Here is a 23,459-nt window from a genome sequence, read left to right as displayed (position 1 = left end):
TTTACTGTCAACAGGTATAACATTTTGAAACAGACTATACTCAGTATTGTCAGTCAGAAACATATCTATTAATAGCCATGAGGTCAGTGTTATTCTAGTTTCATTAAGGGTGGTTAGGTAGGGTCATTACATTATTATGATGAAGAGATGAAGTCTACACTCACAGAGATGAAGTCTACACTCACAGAAATGAAGTCTACACTCACAGAGATGAAGTCTACACTCATATATCTGTTTCATTGTCTATGTGAAAAGCTAGGTCTCTTAATCTCATAATGTTTATAGAAACAAATAATAGATCTTTAGCATTGCAGAAGGTGCTGGGCGGAAGGGAGAATAACAGTTTCAGAGACTGTTAGACAGTCTATACAGAAGGCGGTCATGGGATGTTTGATTATAACCGTTAAAACGTTATCGCGAGGTAGGTTGGAAACACGGATGTGTTAAATGTATTTTAATTTTTAACAGTTTTATCTAGAAACAGGGATAATTACACGCCCCTGACGCGAAGTGGGTGATTATGGTTTTAGTAAAATCCCAGCAGTCCAGGAGTCGAACCCGGGTCTTGTGTGTGACGGGCGAACTCCATGGCTACCCCACCGCCCCCAGACGTGAATACACCTTCTTATAAACTAATGCCCAGTCTCTGAAAATATATGATGTTGATAGAAACAAACAATTCCTTTCAAATTGGAAAGGAGCCCCAGTAAGATGGGAGATTCAGCCTAACCAAGGGGAAATCCAGGCTTGTTTCGTTTCTATTTTATATAGGGGCTAGACAGAGGGAACAATACGGTTCAGGGAATGTTAGACACGCTTGTTATAAACCTCGGTACCGTTGTACAAAACTTGCTGTGCAGCCTTAAATACTCGCCACTCGTAAGTCTATGTTAAAGTATGGGACTTACGATGGCCTTAGCACTAAGGTCGCTTTGCACAACAACGACCCCCTGAACGTTAAATCCCTGTACGTCAATCTTGTATAACGAACGTGTAACCCGTTAAAGCGTGTTGGACGCAAAGTATATAAGACGTTGGGAACATATTAATGGGGTCGTCATGCATTTAAAACAAATACGTATTTTGAAGACAAAAAACAATCCCCCCATCCCCACCCCCCACACCCAAAAAAGCAACATACGTCACAATATGCCTCCTGAAATAATCTAAATTCATTGAAACAAAAGTAAAATCTGCTTTCGTGGCTGGGAAACCTTTACTAAAATGTCACACATATTCCGTCTTGGAATATGTGTGTTTTCACAGTTCCGAATGAATTAATGTGCGTGTAACTCACTAACTAACTTTACTGAGCCTCACACTCATCGGCCCTCTGACTCACTATAGTCAGTTTGCGCCTCATCGAGAGCTGCGTTCTTCTCTCCGTGCTACAAAACCTTGGATCGTGATAAAACACGATTAAAAGCTTCTCCACTCACAGTGTTTGATTGAGTTACACGGATCAAGTATGTGCAGGTGAGAGTAGTTGTTGGGAAACAAGCATGGGGAAACGTTAGCAATGACATGGAAAGTTGAGGGAGTAAGTGTTTTAGTCACTTTTAGCAATATTACAACAATATTCGGGGGACACCAGAATCGAACCTGGATCTTCGGCATGACGAACCAACGCTTTAATCACTGGCTACCCAACCGCCCCGCGTAGTAGAACAGTAGTGAGGGGAGCACCTTTATATATTTAGATGTTGTTGAATGTCGCACTCAGAACTCTCCCAGCAGCGTAAGGGAAGCATGTAAACAGTTACACCAGCGTTTGACATAACGGACAGCGTCTCCCGCCGGACCAACGGTGCCCCAAACCTGACCGCTCTGTCCTCAACGGCTTGCAGTCTCCATGTGTGAAGCCCACTTCTGGTGTTCCCCGCCGTGATATTGCTGGAATTTTGCTAAAAATTGACGTAAAAAAGTTGCGTAAAACTAAACTCATTCGCTAACTCAAAGCAACGACACGGCGAATCGGGCAATACGCTACGTGTTGATTAACCAATTATCACGTGGTGTTAACGCACCACCGATCATGACCCAAACAAAATCACCAGATTAATGACACGTGGTAAATGCTGTACCGGACCGAAACCAAACGCTGAAATGTTAAGAGAAAGATGTCGGGGAATAAAAAAATGATTTTAGCATCAGCTCAATTCAATATCCATTTCGAGCTGTTGATTTCGCGAAGACGAAACACCAGATATGAAATACCACTGACTGGAGTGGGTCTACAAATTGAGCGTTATATATTTAAAGGCTGACCGTTGTTTTCAAAGACGAATTAAAACATGACTATTATTCATTATACAAAATTATAATTACTTATGCAATGCTGCATAATTTTACAAATCGATCGTTTCAAAATCTGTTTAAAATGCTCATTCTCCGATTATTCCAAAGAATTATCAGTCTTACTTATAAAGTCTTGCCTGGTAACGTAAGACTAATATTATATAATTAATTACATGCATATGTGCATCGTGGTTTTCGTAGAACCCATAGTAATGCTGAAACTGAAGATACATCTTAGCTGCGTGTGATCGCGTAGTGTAGTAGTTTCGTTTGAGGTTCCTTCAGAGCTGTATTATTAGTTGTAAAGGAAGCAGTATTTATCGATTTCTCTAGTTAGTTCCTATCATCGCCAACAGAGGGCACAAATCAACAGGTGCACGCGCGCCAAGCAACCTCTGACCTTGTCAAAGTGTTTCATTCTTTTGTTCCCATGTACGATTTGATTGGTTAGAATCTGAAGGTACGCCAGTTTTGATTGGCTGGTTGAGATCAAACAGCCGCGTACTGTCTACAGAGAAGGATGCATGCATTGATTCATATTGTACCACTGAATTGGCTGTGCACAAATTCGAAGCTAGGAACTTAATAAGCATAGAAAGTGTTGTGACAATCGCATGGAGAATTCTTAGCAGTAGCGGAGTGGATACTGTCATGAATTTCGGCCTGATACCATGTGTTTTTCTAACTGGAATCGCTTTAGTCATTTTTGGTAAGTAAACACACTTTCTTTAGAGTTTCTTCTAGAGTTGCCGGACAAGATATGCAATGCGCTGTGAGTCGATTGGCAATTTAGATAACTGTGCTTGATTATATATTTGCTTCATTCATATTGCACTGTTGACGAGTCGACAGTGCAGCTATTTCTTCGTGAGTAACGGTATCTGCGCCGTGAACCAAGCGGCGGAGCGCTTGTCAAACTTCACGTAACACGTGGGGCTTACAGGCGTTTGTTTACAGTAGTTGTCACTCAGGATTGTTTGTCGGCAAGCTGACGTACGACGTTTCTTACAAATATCAGCTCCGGATTTCGACAAGAGATAATTTCATATACCACTGCTGTAGTCGTCTTCTCCTTGGTATTATCTTCGGGACACTAACAGTACATGATTTCTTCTGACTAACGCAAAGCTAACTGCTCAGTCACACGTTTGTCTAAGCTGGCAAGGTTCCAAAAGTTTCTTTCTTCTATCATTCGTGCCGGCGTAAAGATTAGTGTATCGACGGTTGCCGCTGAGAAACAAGAAATAGATCAATTCTAGAGATGTCTCTGTTTTCAGATCATGCAACTCTCTCAAACTTCAGTTACCTGTGCCTCGCGTCACAGCAGCCGCTTCGAAACGAAGTTGGTTCAAAATCGCAGATGTTTTTCTTAAAGAAGATACAATTCGCTGTCAAATAACTATGTTGTTTTACAGTGTTCCTGGCAACAAATGATATTGTCTTAGGTACTTTTTGTCACTCAGGAAAACACCATGGAAAAATTCAAACGAAAAGGGGTTTTGTGATAGCCTACAAGATTTTCTATTTCCTTGAGTATCTAATGTAAAGTGTATCTCACCTGAAAAAATATATGTTTTATTTTTTCATATTGAGCAGTTTTTTTTCATATATCAGCAGTTTTACTATCTATGCTTCACAGAAATTATCTTTTTTTAAAAAGTCATTTATTATTTAAACTTTAAAAATTTAACAGCTAACATCGCCATTATCCTGAAAGGTCATTTTAAAACTGAGGTGATCACATAAATTATCCTCAATGGAATACAAACCAAAACCTTTTTCAAACTGTTTTTGCACATTTTGATGATATCATTTGTTACCTGTTAAACGAAAACTGAAAAATCTTCAATTATCTGTTTTACAGATTTTCATGATTACCGAAAGTTCAACAAAGCTGCTTAATGTCAGGATTGATCTGACATTTATTATTAATGGAACAAAGCAAAACTCTTAAAATACACTTTTGTGCAAACACAATCAAAATGATACACATAAGATATATTTTCCATCACAATTTAATATTATATTCATTTACCTTTTGTAAAATCCTGGGGCTTGATGGTACAAGACAAAGAGTTTATCATCACATGGGATGGAAAATATGTCTTGAAATTACTTCAAGTCAGTAAATATGTTTTTAGTAACTAAGTTCCTCATAAATTTTAACCTAAAACATTTCCATTAGACTGCTTCATCATTTATGAACTTTATATCATCAGGTAGCTTTTTAAACATTTACATGAAAAAACGAGGAGAGGTACAGAGCAGATAATTGCAGTGAGATACAATCTTGCGGACATGGTAGGATAGGGATATTTATGAGTAATGATGGTATTTTGGAAAGTAGCATTGATTGGCCAAACTTAAACGTTAAAGTCATCGTGGACTGTGAAAGCGGTTTAATTACAAGTCCATATCATTTGACGTTGTTGTCTTTGTTTTTGTGAGTCCAGTTGCATTTTTTGTGTGTTGTTCTGACCATTAGATCCAGATTAGTGGTCATCTTGAGGCGCTAGATGTTTTAGGGAAAAAAACACCTATAACACTATTAAGCAATTGAGTGCTATACCGATACATATACCACATGTATCTGTGTTAGACAATCTCTTCCTTGAAGATCCTGTTTAGAATTTGTCTCCAGCAAATCATGCCTTGTCATAATACTGGTTGGTGGTGAGCAAGATTGGATGATCAGACTTGCAAACTTGACTGGCATGTCATTTTATCCCAAATGTATTGATATCAATCACTGGATTGTCTGGTCTGGATATGACTACTTACAGACAGCCAACATAGAGCTGGAATATTGCTTGATGTGGTGATAAATAAACAAACAAACCTCATAACTGGTTCTGTGTGCATGAATTCATGCCTGTCATAAGAGGCAACTAATGGGATGGGGTGTTGGACTTGATTGACATGTGTCATCAGTTCCCAAATGTTAGATCATTGCTCATGTGATCACTGGATTGTCTGGTCCAGTCCTGGTTATTTACAGACTGCCTCCATACAGCTGGAATATTGCTGAGTGTGATGTTAAAAACTAATCTCACTTGTGGCAGATTTGAAATATGTTCCTAGACAGACGAGGAAGATGCATTTATTTTAGCATAGAAAAGGAATTTCATGATGACAGTAAAGTTGATCAAGACACAGTGATAAGGAGTTTTTAAGACAACACATTCCTGTGCTAAGGTATTATTACTATTAAAGTACTGTCGAAAAATGTTTTTAGGCTGTTATTCTGAATCCCCTAAAGTCACAGCACTGCAAATAGGATATGTCAAAATAACTCACTTTGGCCTAACTGGGCATTCAGTGGCATGCTTAAGAGGTTATCCAGAAAAGCATGTTTACTCCTAAAATCGTGCAAAAAAACTTCAACTAGCTGTTGAAAGGAACAGATCAGACTATAGATTGCGGTTAGGTTGCTCAGCCAGGTATTACAAAGGACTGTCAGTTCACCTTGCATGAAATGCATGCACTGCATGCACTAGGGGCACAAGGGGCCATCTCAAAGATATTTGTTTGCTTTTTCTTGTGTGTTGACTAGGTCTCATATATTGATTAACATCTCATGTGTCTTTCTTTCTTATAGTTTTTGGTGAGATATATTAAAGAGTATGGTACCTGATACCCACAGAAAAGCATTGTATTAAATGAATCAAAATAAATAGGTGGCATGACCACCTGAAGATGGACAGGACAGGATATTATGTGTAAACTGTTATGTACTTACACAGTTTAATTCCTCTAAATGATTATATTATATTAGCTGATATCTTATTCCCTGAGCCCAACCCCAACCATCGTCTGCAACACCTGTCCTGGTTTTGCTTTTGAAATGAACCTTGCTACCTGTTTCTTTTCATAGTGATAGTCAGATTCCATGGTAACTACATCTATAATAGTTTCAGCATGAAAGTTACTACTTTTTACGTCAGCTATCGTTTATACTGCAGCAAAGTCAAATTTCAAAATGTGCATTTAAAAAGTGTCCTTTGTAATACAATATTGTCGCACACTCATTTGCATAAAGCCATGGTCTGTTCCAAATAAGTCACTTTGTACTTTGAAAGAATCCGCATTACTCATTTCTGCACTAATCACTTGTTAGTAAAGTCCTTCTATCACGTGTCCTACATCCCAACCACTGGAACAGTAGTTAGTCAGAGTTTCACAGATTTTTTACACTTTCACGTACATATCAACAACATAAATTGCAGAGATAAATGTGAAAAAAAATTTTTTTTGTACTTTTTCCAACTGTACTTTAATAATCAAACACAATACGCTGGAGGAATTCACACCTGCACTTGAGTCCTAAGGCCTCACCTTTTTATTACTTAGTTTACTGATCTGTAAACTGTATTTTATGTTAAATTGGAAAAAAACCAATAAAATTTCATTTTTTCCAATTGTTTAAATAGCACTGATGAATAAAATCCAAATAAATGGTTTAAAAATTTATTTTATTGAAATTGACTTTCTGTTATGAATTTAGTATTGTTGCAATATTCTGTGATATTGATGGAATATCGCTAAAAGGGGCATAAAACCAAACTCACTCACTAGTTGTTTAATTGTTATGCAGCCTACTGTGCTTCACATTGTGACCAAAACATGAAGAAAAAAATCAACACTATGAAATTGTTGCAATCTGAATATTCATAATTGGCCATTGAGCCTTTATGAACCAATAAAAGTAATTTGCTTGGAACCCCTGCGGAGTATAGTGTTGATACCTGCAGAGAGACACATGCTAGTTGTTCCACATGTTTAAACACAGTATATAGTTGTTGCCTCTGTTTCCAGCCTTAGCAGGGTATAGTGTAGATTCCTGCAGAGTGCAATATGCTAGTCAGACCATCTGGCGTATAAGCACAATGTATGTAGTGGTATCCGTGTGAAACCTGTGGAGTAACAAGCTGTTTACACTACATACTAGGGCTAGTTATTGATAAAGTGTATAGAGATTGATAATCATTAACAAAATATCAATAGATTATTGATAAGAATCTGAGAGGTAACTTTGAGCAAGAATGTAGAAAATGTCTGAAAGAAATGAATATGTTTCACTTCTTTTGGTCAATGGTGACATGTTTATGCATGGATTGCGAATGAAACAACGTCCCGACCATGAATTAGAAGCAGACCATTCATTTAGTCTTAACTTTGTGTATTGTGTCAGTTCATTTGAATTTTCTTTTGTCACAAAGGTTTGTGTCCATGATTATTGATAACACAATATTCATTGTTTTTCCTAACAACAATATTTTTTATCATCAACCCAGCCCTATTATCTACCAAAGTTATAATGCAACACATATATGGTCTGCATATTAAGTTTTATAGTATGTATGTACAATGTGAGTCATTGTGACTGTCTATGGAATAGACACCTGTTTTAGGGGGAGGTGGGGTTAGTGTAGTGGTTATAGCGTCCACTCAATCAGGAATGGAGGTCCAGGTTTGATTCTTCACATGGGTACAATGTGTGAAGCCCATTTCTGATGCCCCTTGCCATAACCTTGCTGCAATATTGCTAAAAGTGGGGTGAAACCATGCTTACACACCTGCTGTATTTGACAGTTAGTCTTGATATTTGTTATGAAACAGTGTTAAAGGGGCACTATTGCCTCTCCTTGTGACACTATGGGCTTGTTTCATTCAAGTCTTTCAGTCACCAGTTTTTGCTTACTCCCTCAATCTGTTGGCCACTCATGAAATATTGTACTTACACAGAGAATATGTGTCATTTTCAAGTTAATTAATTTTTCAAATCTGACATCTTTGACACCAATTTAATCTAATTTGATCAGCACTGATCATGTTTTGATTTATTCATTAATTTTATCAGTGATTGATTGGTTTTGGTTTCATATCAACAAGTTGGAGATTTCATATTTTATTATTTCATCTGATGAATTAACTGAATATAACTATCAACTAAGTTTGTAATAGAAACCGGAAAGAAAGTGCAGAAATGGCAGAAAATAGTTTATTTCTCTTTGTTAAAATTCCTTTAATCTTTTGTTAGAAGGTTTGAAATGCCATGGTTAAAGATGACACTTCCTCATGCCTGAATTACACACTTGAAATAATAATAAGTTATTAGCTTAATTGTTATGCTGCCTTTAGCAATATTCCAGCAATATCACAGCAGGGCTTCACACGTATCCATGTATGGCAATCAAACCTGGATCTTTGGTGTGACAAGTGAACGCTTTAACCATTAGGCTACCCAATCACTCCCTTGAAAATACAACGGCAAAACCAAAGAATGTTTGAAATTTTTCTTATTCTTTGAAATGCTATACCGTTCTGAAGTATGGAATTAGGGGTCATTTAACATGTAATGAACCAGTATCAACCTCCCATGAGGTGTCAATGATACATCAATGACTAACATATTTACCTATGTTATGTGATACATGATAGCGCTACACTTTTGATGATACACATTTATATTGTATCAGTTTTCATATTCATCTTTATGAAGCTGTGCAATAACCATGCCTGATTTGCTAACGATGCAATTACTTTTTACAGTTGATGACAGGATGGCTTAGGGAAAATCAGATGGTGGGTCTCTTATGACAGTATATAAAGAAAATAGTTTCATTTTGATCTGAGAGAAATTTGAATAAATTACCTTTGCAGATTTGAAAGGCCAAACTATTTTTGTTTCAAATAAAGCTTGTGGGTTTGTGATGTGCTGTGTCAGTGTTTGCACTACAGTATGCAGGGACCTTGTCAGAAGTCTAATGCTAAAAATTTAACCTCTTATATATCTGAAGACCACCTGGCAACAACGACCCCAAGATGTCTGGTACTGGATGCAGTGAGGATTATGTTGACTTGGATATTGTTGATGAAGAGATTTAAGCTCTGTGAACTTTAACTTTATTCTGTGTCTGAACAATGAAAACATATGGGCAGTTGTTGGGAAAGAAGTTTCTGGATGAAGTTTCCTGCCGGGAATATAGAATATTATACACTATTGTGTGGAACCTCAGAATTGTCTCTGCTGGGAATATAGACTGTTATAGACTGAGTATATAGAATTTGAATAGTGTACAACTCCCAAGATGCATTACACTGATTTACAAGTCATGTATTGCAATGCATACTATATGTAACCTAAAGCTGTAGAAATGACAAACATGTGAAGAACAGGAAGTGTTCAAGAACCAGTTTATGCATATTCTGTAGTATTTCCTCGTATGCTGTAAATAGAATCTGGACAGTGCCAGAAAGCTAATTTTGTTCTCCCTAGTCGGTCTCCCAGTCCCTGAACCACATTATTTTACCTAATGCATTGACTTCCCTGCAATGCTAATTTTTTAAACGAAACAAGTCTAAATTTCCAGTGTTAAGGAGTCTCCCAACTCACTGGGACTTCAATTTAAATGGGTTTATTTGTTACTGTAAAAATTATGTATATTCTGGGAGTTAGCGTTAGTCTCTATTCTCCCTTACTATGTGTAGCTGGGGCAGCCAAGTGGGTAATGTGTTCACTTGTCATGAACTTGCCTTCGGTTTGATCTATGCTGTAACACTGGGATTGATGCAATGTGTGCAACCCATTCATGCAATATTGCTAAGAGGTAAAGCGCACTTAAATATTTGCTGTCAGAAGTTTGGAAACAGGTTGTACATGGCTGTGATTGACCTGTGAAAGGGGAAAGAATATGAACCAATGATATAAAAGTACTGTATCACAATACGAACCGTATCATACCAGTATTATCTGGATATTGGGGTAGCATTGTGGTTGTTGCGTTGACGCATAAAGTGGAAGAATAGTGGAATGGTATATTGCTGGCTGACCAGCCGGCCGCACGGAAGCCGGGGCTAGACCGGGAAGGAAGCCCTATGTGGGTCCCGCAGCTGATCAGGATGCAATCACCCTGTAATTAACGAAAGTGGGAGCATTACTTGGGTGGCATTACTACGGCAGGATGTTTGGGGATCCAAGTTGTTGAATTGTTAATCACAGAGGCTGATGTGGATTATGAGATGTGTTTGCGTGTGTTTCTTGTCACTAGAATATTTATATTGTGTTTATGGGCTCGCACAGTTCCATGTTTTGTAGTGGTGTTAATGTCAGGATGGCTCAGGCATTTTTTTGTGTATTATCAGAAACTGGGGTACAGGAAAAAAGTGTTCAAGTTAATATAATTTCACATCTAAAATATAATCAGGGTAGAGGGATAACATTGTATGGATGAATGACTCCTTTATCTCAGAGGAACTCACACAGTGAAAGATGATGATGATGATGATGATGATGATGATGATGATGACGATGATGATGATGATGATGATGATGGTGTTACTGATGATTACTAATGATTACTGATGATGATTACTAATGATTACTGATGATGATTACTGATGATTATTTATGGTATTGATGTTCACAACATCATATGATGACAATTATTGAAGTATGTCATTTGTAATAACAAAGTTTGGTTTTCAAAATTTTGCATGTTTCTTTTGGAAAATGCTTTGACATGACTTGACTTGATAAAAATCTTATGAGAACAATATGAATTAATGACCTTTTATTCAACTCCCCATGATTTTCTACTTATAATTCTATAATACTGGTGTCATTTGAACAATTTGCATTGAGTAGTGAGGTATTGCTGATAAAACAACTATATTTCAATGCCTGGCAATATCAATATTTAGAAACTGGGACCTTATCAATAAAACAGAACTATACTATAATAACAGCTGAACTGATTATATCATGAACCTAATGGTTATTACAGTTTGATGTCTTGTCAGAACAGATAGATGTTGTGATGTTGTTTAGTAATGGTGTATCAACAATATTAACAAATTATTCACAAGCTTTTGAAAACATTGTGCTGGTCTGACTTGCACTGGCCCATGAATGGCGACAAAGAGTCTAACAGCTCATCGGGAATATAATGATAGAATGTTCAATTTATTATCCACTTTGATGTGCTGTTGTGTTCAATAATTGAATGAAACTGACAAGACCTGTAAATAATGTATACACGCAGCACCCATGCATTTCAACACAGGGCCATTTCCGAGTCATTATTCTCGTGATTTTTATACTATTATTTATTTATCTATCTATTATCTATGTATTTATTGCAATCATTTGAATTAAATATATATTTATGTTACATATTTTTTCAATAATTGTAGATATTGTATAATGAAACAGTAATGAAGTTCTCTTTGCGTCATCTTTTTGTTATTGTCTATTAATTTATGTATTATCTATGCGTTTATTACAATTATTTGAATTGAATGTATTTTCTATTTCTATTCTAGTTTTTTATTTCTCCGTTCATGTATCAGGTTAGATGGGGTTTCTTTTCACTTTTGTCCCATACAAAGTCAACCTTCAATGAACAGTCCATTTCCGGACATATCTGGCAATTTTGATAACAGTCTTCAAGATGTATAGAGAACATGGCAGCTTGAGAGTTTCTAGGACTTCAGTCCTACCCCACCAAGAAACACATGGGATGCATGTGATCTCACCTAAGGCAAGTGAGTTTGTTCAAAACTGTCTTTGTTCACCCAGCAGAAAACTGGGTACCTGGTGGGATAAGCTACGTGACTATCACATAACCTTCTTGCGCCTCACAGGCAGCTTGGGTTATCTGGGGTAAAAATGATCAGATAGGAATAAAAGTTCTAGCGCTTTGAACATGTGCTAGTGCATGAAGTCTAGAGCTCCACAAAAAAACACTATTATTTTAATAACATCTAGTAAAAAATGCATTTGGCATGAGGACCAAAATTGTAGAAATGATGGTATACTAGAATTTAGATGACTGTTGAGCTTGCTGTGCTTAAATTTTTTGATTGATGCTGAAACAAAGTCCTTAGTAACTGGGTTACTGATACAGGGTCATGTGACCCGGAGAGAAACCAGCCACTCAATAGATTGGTTGATTGTGGACCAGTCATTGATGGGATTACTCTTGATAAGGGGACTGATGAATTAGTTTCATCAAACGACTGTTCAGATGTACTGTTCGTTGTTCAAGTCTGTTCTCAGCGATATTCCAGCAATATAGTAGCGATCTGTCAAAAATGGAGTCTTTTCTAGACAGTCCTGTGATCAATAGCATGAGCATCGATGTATGCAGTTCATACGATGATGTCTGTTACTACACATGGGTTGTGTGTAGCCATGTTGTGATGTGCCAGAAAACCTGTTCTAACTCGGATCTTCACAGCTCTTATGAACATATTGAAGTAATACTCTACAGGAAAAATATGCTGATTCATGAAAAAATTAAACAAAATGTGAAAATTATTCTGTGATAACATCATATATATTGTAGAAGGTATACAATTAGGATCTTTAAAAAAATGTAATAACATTGGTAATGTACATAAAAAATAGTAATTTTTCTGAGATTTATAAATATCTCAAATGATATGTCCTAATAATGCTCAAATATATCTGGTCTAATACCGGTGTTCCAACTCATGTTCAAAACTTTGTTCAGATCATAACATTAATATTGTAAAATATACTGACTCATGAAACTATTAAATGAAATTTGATATTTATGATATATGTTATCAAATACACTCCAACATTTGTTGATCCTAATATTCTATAACAAATGAAAATGAAATTTGATAAGTATGTGTTGCTTAACTGCTCATGTAAACTGAAACTGACGCTCAGTTGGTAATTTGAAAAATATAGATAAAAATATTACTTATCAAAAATGAAATATGATAATGGTATAAAAGGTGTGTGTGTGGGGGGGGATGAAAGAGAGAGGGTACACTTGAAAGACCCTCATTCTTATGCTGATTTTTATTAAACTGTATTTATACTTATCCAACAGTACGTACTGGTATGTAAATTGATTTTGTTGTTCATGCTAATTAATTTTTTGCTGGAAGAAAAGTGTTTTCATTATGGTTAATTAAGATATTTTATGGATTTTGAAATGAAATGTTTGTGAGTTGTGAAGTTATTACCAAAGGTGTGACGGTGTTGCTTTAGCTTCAAAATGAAGGTGTTGTCAGTATTGGGTTGCGTGCATGTGTGTGTGCGTGCATGCATGTGTGCCCCTCTAGCAAAATGTCATGACTGGGGACATCAGAAATAAGCTTCATGTAGGGGTATGTGGGTGGGGAAGGGTGTTGTGTGCAGGTGTCATTAAAGTTTACAGTGTGAAATTTGTTAGTCTGACAACACTGTTACAGGCAGTGGGTTGACTAATGGTTAAATCATCCTCTCATCATGCTGAAGTCTGATATTACTGGAATATTGCTAAACATAATGTGAAACCCACTCATTTATGTCACTCCCTCCATGTAAGTTAGAGCATTCCAACACATGCATGGTAAAGTATTAATGTAGTTTTAAATCATTATTAGAAGTATATAAATTATTATATCTGTTTATCTAGAAGTTTGAAGGAAAGACCAATACAAGATGTTATCACTCTATCAGGTCAAGTTGACAGACGCAGAAAGGGTGTTCATGTGTTTTCTATGAATGAGCCAGTCTGTGAATAATCAAGTCTAAACCAGATAATCCAGTGATCAACAGTGCCAACCAAGAGAGTGAGCCTGACCACCCCATCCTGTTAGTCCCCTCTTATGACAAGAATGGGATATTGAAGACCAGTTCTAACCTGGATCTTCACAGGTGCACACAAGCATGGGTTGTTGGAGATCGGTTCTAACCGGGACCTTCAATGGTTTTGTGCAGGTACTGCATTGTGAAAACAAAATTTAGTTTGATGAATATTTGAACGATGTATTTTTGCTAATGTGTGCTCCATCATCACTTAAGACAAACGAATTCCACAAATATTCATGATTCCTAACTGTCATTAAAGGAGACAATATCGGACAACTAATCTCAAAGTTAATACACAGGGCTGGGCCCAAGATAGAGGTATGAATAACTTGCTACATTTTCATCTCATATTCTTATAAAAAGGTACCAAAAACAATTTATTCACATGCATGTTAGGAACCTTGAAGACGTATAAATATCTCATTATGAGAATTGACTTTTTTTGGTGTGTGTGTGTTACAATGGCAATTATATTCCAAGCTATCAGAGAAATGTATTTGCATCTTCCTGTTTTAGTCGATGGTTAAGTGAGCGCCAAGTTCATGCCAGTCTGTTCTGTATCAGTCTTGCAAGGGTGATAGCTATATCAATAATCATGTATGACATAATAACATTCAAATGTCAAACTAGACACAGTTCTATCATATGATACGTCAGTGTTGCGTTGAAACTGTCAGGGAAGAGAATACTCATGGTGTAATGGACGTTGATGTTGAGACCAGCGCTGGTGCCTCTGTTGAACCCTCATACAACTAAAATATAATGTATCTTGGATAATTAAATGAATTTCCTAACAACTTGTCACAGATATGATAGAAATTAGAGGATCACAGGTGAAATCATAGTTTTGCTATTGCTTAGGGGTCATGCCCAAGAATTGAAGGAGAGTTTGACATACTTTATATTTGATAAATATGGACACAGACCTTTCATATGCCTCAGGTATCATGAGATGGTCTCGCAGATGATGTTGCATTAGGAAAATAACCCTCAGCCCCTAATACCCTCATAGCATCAAGTTTCGAAAGTAGCTAGAACAATTCAGGAGCGACTACCAGTACAGCTATGAATTTAGTGGACTGTCATATTTTAAGGTGGTTAAGATTAACAATTAGTTACTACATCTGAGTGATGTGGTAGAGTAGCCACGTGGTTAAAGCCTTCGCCTGTTTTACACTGACGACCAGGGTTTGATTCCTCACATGGTTACAGTGTTTAAAGCCTAATTATGGCACCCCCGTCTGTGACGATGTTGGAAAAATTGGCAAAAAGCTACACTCACTCACTCACTCAGTTGGAATAGGATTATCTGCCTGCAGTATCGTGTGCCAGAATAATTTACGTATTCACCTTTGAATAATGAATCATTATCCAACTCAAGCGTAAACAAGGTACTGCATGACTTCATGTAGGTGTCATGCATATTGTTACAGAAGGGAAGCATCACAAGACTCACAATGCATCAGTGCATGGTTCTACAGTTTCACCTTGGCACCTTGTTCTGCGGGTTTGTTATTTCACCTGATGCTGAACGTGACTTCTTTGTATAATCCACAATGGAGGTTTGGTCTGAATAGGTCCGTGGCAACTGTGCTTTCTGAAAGAGCAATCAAGTGGAATGAGTCAACGTTTTTCTACTGCTGCTGATGCTGCCACTACTGCTACTGATAGGACGACGACGATGTGTACTACTACTACTACTACCACTACTGCAGCTAATACTGCTAATATAGTTACTATTATAGCTGCTACTGCTGCTGTTGCTGCTACTGCTACTACAACTACTGCTGCTGCTGCTACTACTACTGCTGCTACTACTGCTGCTTCTACTGCTGCTGTTACTACTACTGCTGTTGCTGCTGCTGCTGCTGCTGCTGCTGTTGCTACTACTTCTGCTGCTGCTGCCACTACTGCTGCTGCTACTACTACTGCTGCTGCTGCTGCTGCTGCTACTACTACTACTACTGGTTGGGGCGGTGGGTTAGCCAAGTGGTTAAAGCAGTCACTCATGCTAAAGCCCTGGATTGATTTCCATGTGGGGGCAGTGGGGAAATTCTGGTGTCCCCGCCCATGATGCTGCTGGAATATTGCTGAAAGGGATGAAGAAAATACATGCTCACTCACTCCTTCTCAGAACAGGATCCTCATATTTTCTCCAACAGCATTTGGTTTCATGTATGTCTTTAACTTCATGTTACACGGCATGCCCTGGTTACTGCAAGCATTGTTCAAGAAATCCAAGAATATCAATCTCTCACCAAAGTATAGTTGAAATTTCAGGAATCTCATTTCTTCACTTGGTGGCATCTATTAGTATTACAAAAGGAGGTAAGAGGGACTCATGTGGCCGACTCTGGTTCGAGAAATTGAATCTTTGGGCTGATGTTGAGTTGCAGCCACAGTGTGGACTCTCAATACACCTGAGCCAAGCTCTTCCAATAATGGGGCTTTCCTCAAAACTGATCCTGGTTAGGCCAGGGTTGGTAAGTCTGTCATAGCGATGTTGTATGATACAAGTCTGGCATGATGGGCATGGTCACAGTGTGTAATGACCATTTTACTACAATTTCTGGCAAATATTTCTCATGTGTCAGCATTAATCAACATAGAACGCATCATGGTGGTTTGGCCCTGTTGGCCATTATGAATCATATTAACATCATAGTGCAGGACTTCCTTTTAAAGTGTTCAGTAATTGTGAGGACATCTCAAGTAATTGTACTGGAAGGACAACTAATGTCATGCGACATTCTCAGAGTCCTTCCTTGCTTGTTGTTGGACAGTATCATGGGCCGTTAATGAGACGTAAGCAGTGAGCATTGCTGACATGTGACAACCAATTTGGGCCTGAAGGGACTTTGTATGACAATGGCAGGTGATCGCCTTGATTTACACCAATTAAAATGCAGGCTTGTCCTTATCAGGCATAGAGTGAGTTTTGCTTCAGGTCCAAGAAAAAACACTCACCACGAAAAAACTCTCAACTGGAGAGTTTGACTGAAATTGTTAAAGGGAGTAAGAGTCTGGTTGTCAACAATCCTCCCTCTACGTGACAGCATTCTTTAAACAGTCTGAACCAGACAATACAGTGACTAAGGTCATGAGCTATGCAATAGGATTACGATTACATGCATCAACCAAATCATCAATGCTTGATAACATTGAAGACAAGCTTACGTTTATGACTGAGGCAGAATGAAACACTTAAAGGTAATGTGACAGCTATGAACCTAAGACTGATATTTCTCTCAAACATAAAGATGTTTTTATGATTGAATAAATGGCAAAGTTATTCTTTAAAGGCTGTCAGTATTTTTTTTCTGCACTTCCAGTCTTCAGTTTTTATTCCGAGATGAAATAATGAAAAGTTTCTCAATTTTCTCCAACTGTGGAAATAAATGCCTTGATATGACAACAGAAAGTACCCTTATCCAGCATATACACCCACAAGCTCTCTTGTTGGTGGAGGTAGAAAATGAGAAGCACATAAAGCATATTAAAATTGTGGATTGTGGAATACATATTGAGTGAACCATCAGAGCTCAAATTCAGGTAAACCAGGTCAGTGCCTGCCCAAGGTTGTTGCATTGGCATATAACTAAATGTCAGTTTAAATCTTGATTCCCCTGATTCTGTTTCTAGGTTTCCTGTCACTATACCTGTGTGCGGTGGTTTCATTAAAGTTTTAAGTGCTTGTCATTGCATATTTTCACATATGCTGAAGGTCTGGTTTCGATTCTCGATATGGGAACACTGTGTGAATCCCATTTTTGGTGTCCCCTGCCTTCATATTTCTGGAATTTTGCTGAAGTGCTTGCTTGCTCACTCACTCACTCCCATGAGTACATCATGTGAAGCCTATTTCTGGTGTCTCCCACAGTGATATTGCTGGAATATTGCTAAAAGCAGTGTAATACCTTATTTACTCACTCACTCATTCATTCACACACTCAACTGCCTGATCAACTGAAGCCAAGCCCATTTAAACATATATTTCATATTTCCAGTCGACCGAGTCAGTTTTGAGAACAGACGGACAGAAAACAGCCACAGTGATGGCTGCAAGCTGGAAATACCATCCTCATCAATACATACTGCCGCATCCATGGTATATTTGGCACTGCTAAGAATAAAACAAAACTTTGTATAATATGATTATCAGTCTACTTGGGAACACTGTAGAAGCAATGTATTTCCAGATATTTCTGGAATTTAATTATGACACTGTCGGAATATGTTTCAGAGACCAGGGAAACTCTGCTGGTCTGTTAATACAATGGCGCAGAACTAATGTGATAGCACAGTTGATTGCGGTGGTCACGTTGTGATGTGTGACAGTTTCTGGGATAGCGCGAAAAAAATGGCAAGAATTTCAGAAATTAAAAAATCGGACATCGGAATTGGTCAACATTGGTTTGTTATTAAATAAAAGATGTTAGGAGAATTCCTGAGATGGTATGGAAGCCTGTGTTTACAGTTCAGTCAAAACAGGTATATCACACATGGTTAGAACATTTGCCTGGAGAGTAAAAGGTTGCAGGTTCAAACAATGGCTGCATCATACCAACAGATGTTAAAATACAGTACTTGTTGGTTCCTGTCACATGCTTGGCATTAGTGGGTACAACAAGGAATGGTTGGCTTGGCATCAGTATAATGTGTCAGAGTGGTGTACATTCGTGCTTAACTATGGCATGTTACCTCAGTTTGCTAGCACTGCAAAACCAGCTGAGGTCTACACTGGTGGATGAATGTTATATGGTGACAGGAAAAGAATAAGTTTGTGGTGACAGAATCAGAGTATCATTAATGATACAATGTTGTTGTTAATATACTCATGGAAACAAATAAGGGAACAAAGAAAGTACAAGTGTGCCTTTATTATCTTCCAGGTTCCAACACCTGTGAAGGTTTACCCGGGGTAGAACAGGCCTTCAGCAACCCATGCTTGCCACAAAAGGCGACTATGCTTGTTGTAAGAGGTGACTAACGGGATCGGGTGGTCAGGATCGCTGACTTGATTGACACATGTCATCAATTCCCAGTTGCGCAGATCGATGCTCATGTTGTTGATCACGGGATTGTCTGGTCAAGACTCGATAATTTACAGACCGCTGCAATATAGTTGGAATATTGCTGAGTGTGGCATGAAACTGATCTCACTCACTCACTCAATCCAGGTTCCATCACATGGTATTACTGCACTGTGGATGAAATTCTGGTGATAACACTTGTACTTTCGTGTGTTCCCTCAATCATTTCCATGAGCGCATTTCAGAAACAAAAAACAGATGTGACAACAAACTTAAAAATAACGTTGAGATAGCAACATTAGAATATTTTGAGATGAAACAGTAATATTACTGTGAGATGATATTATTAATATTATATTATTGATAAAACTAAATAAGAATATTTTTAAAATAGCAGTGAAAAATTTGTTGAGATGATAAATAATATCAATGCGATAACTAAATATGAATATTGCTGAGAATGCTTTATAACATTATTGTTGAGAAAACAAACAAGAATGGTTTTGAGATAACTGAATCATAACGTCATTGAGAAAACTAAGCAACAGTGTTTAAATGGCGAAAAAAACGTATTGTTGAGAAAACTATATAAGAACAGCATTGGGATAACTAAATAAGAACATTGTTGAGAAAGCAACACAATATCATTGAGACAACAAAATTAGAATATTGTTGAGATGACAGAACAAGATGGCTGCAAGTATGTCATGGTACAAGTATATGTCTTGAATATATTGGCCACGGAGCAGGTGCTTGAATGGCATGAACAAGCAGCTGTTAGACAGTGACGCTATGCGTGCAATCTCTTGTCTCAAACAGAAGAAGGGGTCTTACATGGACATGATGAGCTTGAGCTTGGACAGCTCCAGGGATGAGCTTGCACCCAGTCAGGCATGTGCAAAACAGCACACTTTTATAGATATCGCTCACAGAAGCGGCAAGCACCGAGGTTAATTATAAGAGCAGGCTGAGTCTTATTGATTCCGGGAGTTCTCCATTAATTTGCTGGACTACAGGAGGCGATGTGAGGCTTGAAGGAAGCTCCCTTGGCTAAGTGGATAACATACATGTCCGGCAGCAGCGTCATGGTGCTATAACTGCTGGTATTACCTACCTGACTTGTAAAGAGTGTTACATCTTGTTATATCTGCTGGTATTACCTACCTGACTTGTAAAGAGTGTTACATCTTGTTACACCTGCTGGTATTACCTACCTAGCCTGTAAAAGTCCCTTGTAAAGTCTGTACCATCTTGTTACTTGATAACAGTGTGGCAACTATAGTTTAACTGATATTATCTAAACAGCTGGTTTGTTGTGCTGCATCTTTTTATCTTGATAACAGTGTCTCCAAGTATGATATAAGAGCTGGTATTGCTTACCTATCCTGTTGGCAGTGTGTCATTTGTTGTTCTTTTTGACATGTCAGAATGTCCAAATTATGGCATTACATGCCTGCCCAATATTTGGTAATAACATGTTACCCCAATAAAAGTGTGTCTGAGTGTGGTATAACTGCTGGTATTACCTACGTGGCTTATATGCCAAGTAATATGTTTTCCTGATAACAGTGTGTCTGAGTATGGTATAACTGCTGGTATTACCTACCTGGCTTATATGCCAAGTAATATGTTATCCTGATAACAGTGTGTCTGAGTGTGGTATAACTGCTGGCATTACCTACCTGGCTTATATGCCAAGTGATATGTTATTCTCAGATTCCTGATGACAGTGTGTCTGACTGTGGTATAACTGCTGGTAGTTGTAATCAGTGTTGGATACTATCTTGATACATTAGGTCCAGCAATGCCTTTTCGTTTTGGGTACCTGACATGTTTGCCTTGCATATTCTCAGTGGGTTTTGAATCAGGAAGATGCAAGGATAAGTTTAATGACACTGATTGTTCAGTTTCTGTTGGTGTCCAGTGAGAGAACCATCTTCCTGTGTAAATTTACTGCAAATTGATGAGAGCCCCGTGTAAAGGACAGCACTGAACAATAATTCATTAGCTGAATAGGGCAGCACAACTTAAGTTCAAAGTGGAATAAATTGTGCTGAATTGTCAAATATTTTGTTGTTCCCAAAACGAAACAAATTATTGATCTTTTTGCATTTTTTCCCCCTTTTTCAGTGTCAGAGATGTTTGTTGAATGTTAAAGTGATTACAACATGAAAAATACATTAACTGTATTGCAGTCTGATTTTATAACATTAGTAGAAATGATATTTTGGTGAGATGTGCATTCATGACAGCTCCATTACATGCATCATGAAATCGCCATTTAGCTTGCAAATTAATTAAAACTATATCTGAATATTTAGAACAAGGTTGACGTCCGCAAAGAGTTTCACTGAATGCAAGGCCACATGGTGATAGAGTTTTGATTATCTTGATTACAGCTCTAGAGGGATGCTTGGGTAGCCCAGTGATTAAAGCCTTCGCTCGAAATCCCCAAGACCTGGGTTTGATTTTCTACATGGGTACACTGCATAAAGCCCTTTTCTGGTGTCCCCTGCAATTGTATTGCTGGAATAGTGCTAAAAGTTATGTAAGACCACATTTAGTATGGGGTACAACTGAATTTCAATTTGCTGTTGAGAGTTGTGTCCCTTTGGTGTATGAGCACTCAAGAAGATCAAACTTTAGTTCCTCTGGGTCATGTTTGTCAGGTTGTTGGTTTGGCATGTGCTCATAACCAGTTGCTTTGGTACATAACAAATGTTTTAAGGGTGTTGCAGATCATGGTATCAGCAAAAAGGATATTTCAAATTGGTACTTGAGGTACTTGATTTGTCTGGTCAAATAATGCAGGCTTAAAACATCTCTCATTGGAAATATCTTATATGAGAACAATTATTAATGATCACCAATGTAAAAATTGTCTCAGTAATATCTGACTTAAACTGTTGTCAGCTTATACAAATAAAAGATATTAAGTTACCTGTTTATGCAGGGGCTGCTTCTAGAAGTCTGATGGGTGGCTGGGTAGGTCAAAGTGTCTGTTTATCTCGCTGAAGGCTTGGGTACAGTGTGTGAAGCCCATTGCTGGTGCTTCAAGTTCATTACTTTCAGTCAATTATCATTACTCTGTTACATGTATTTCTAATATTCATGCATATAGGATTAAATATTTTTATCTGACAGAACCAATTATATTGGTTTTGTATATTTTATATTAGATGATAATTGTAAATTTCCGAACAAGTTGTGATTATTTAGAGTAATTTTCAATAAATTGTTCTGAATAATGACATGTGTTTGGATGAGTGTGTAGATATCTTAGACTTGTAATGTTATCCCAAGTAGTTGAAATGAGTCTGATTCAAGGTCTGATTCAGTAGATATATTACACAATCTCTACATCTTTAGCCAGTTTGTTTCATCAGATGATTACAATTGGTTGTCACCCAAATGCATAGATTGAAACTCATGCCGTTGATCACTGGACTCAATTATTTACTGAGAACTGTCATATAGCTAGAAATTGCCAATTGTGCTGTTAAACAAAAAATTTGTCTAGTACCCATGAAATCAAAATAGACAACAATTTCCTATATCTGTTATGAATACTTTATGAATCATATCTGCAACAAAGTATGAAGTTAAACATAGAAATTGAAATTGATTCCGATAAAGAAAACCGACTCTGTGATAAAGACACCTATAGAGTTTATCTGATTGTAGTTATCGTACTATTTGTAGATGATTTGTCATTGTAATAGCTTGGTTGCTATTTCTATGTATATTCCCTCAATGGTTTAACTAATTTTGACCTTCCCTCTCTATAATCACTTCAGGCCATGATACAGAATAAGATTTGCTAATTTTGAAGTTGATTATCTGTTAGATTTGCATAGGTGAAGCGATATGACTGATGACAGTCTCCCAGGCGGCCATTATCATTCAGATTGCTTGTCCCTCGGTAGTAATCTTCAGCTGAAATTATTAAAAAATGTTTTCAATCTCCAGTAAATGTACATAATATACATCCAATTTACATTCGAAACTCTGTCTTAGGATAGATTGAGGAGAAGATTTTGGCGTTATGAGCGAATATAAGAAATGTGATTCCTCCTTTGACTGGCAGACAGGTCAAGGTCAAGGCCAAGTCAGTTCCCCCATTATGGGCAAACTGGACTGGATGTTTTGCCACAATGTCAATCATTTGTGTTTTATATTCAGGACAGGGACGTGATTCATGAGATATTGTTTAGGGGCACAATAACCAGCCGAGATATTGTCAAGGAATCGATCACTGACCTTGAGAGCAGGGCACAGGATATATGGCAGAGCTGATAGACGGAGTGAGTGAGTTGGGTTCAGTTCTGCTTTGAACAGTATTCTATTTATTTAATTGTGTGCCAGCTTCATGTGGATGGGAAGTGTGGCATGTTACTGTCTAAGATGTTGACAACTTTGGAGAAGAATAGTTTTGTTTTTGAAGTGGCGGTGCCTGAGTGGGTTAGTTTCCTGACTTTGTGTCGTGGCGATTACGTGCCTGACCCTTACGATCT

General features: G+C 37.6%; 1 protein-coding gene across 1 annotated transcript in view; it reads left to right on the top strand.

Moving 5' to 3' along the window:
- The first annotated feature begins 2,805 nt into the window (after positions 1-2,805).
- LOC137290780 (protein turtle homolog A-like) overlaps positions 2,806-23,459 on the top strand; it is a 328,654-nt gene continuing 308,000 nt past the window's right edge. Inside the window, exon 1 of the mRNA XM_067821905.1 lies at positions 2,806-3,007. Within this exon, the coding sequence (XP_067678006.1) occupies positions 2,950-3,007 (58 nt within the window). The 5' untranslated portion in view covers positions 2,806-2,949. The remainder of the gene's footprint in view (positions 3,008-23,459) is intronic.

Source organism: Haliotis asinina, chromosome 1, assembly GCF_037392515.1.
Source record: "Haliotis asinina isolate JCU_RB_2024 chromosome 1, JCU_Hal_asi_v2, whole genome shotgun sequence".
Classification (NCBI taxonomy): Eukaryota; Metazoa; Mollusca; class Gastropoda; order Lepetellida; family Haliotidae; genus Haliotis; species Haliotis asinina.
Note: the sequence above shows the minus strand (reverse complement) of the source record. Positions and strands in the feature narration are given on the sequence as shown.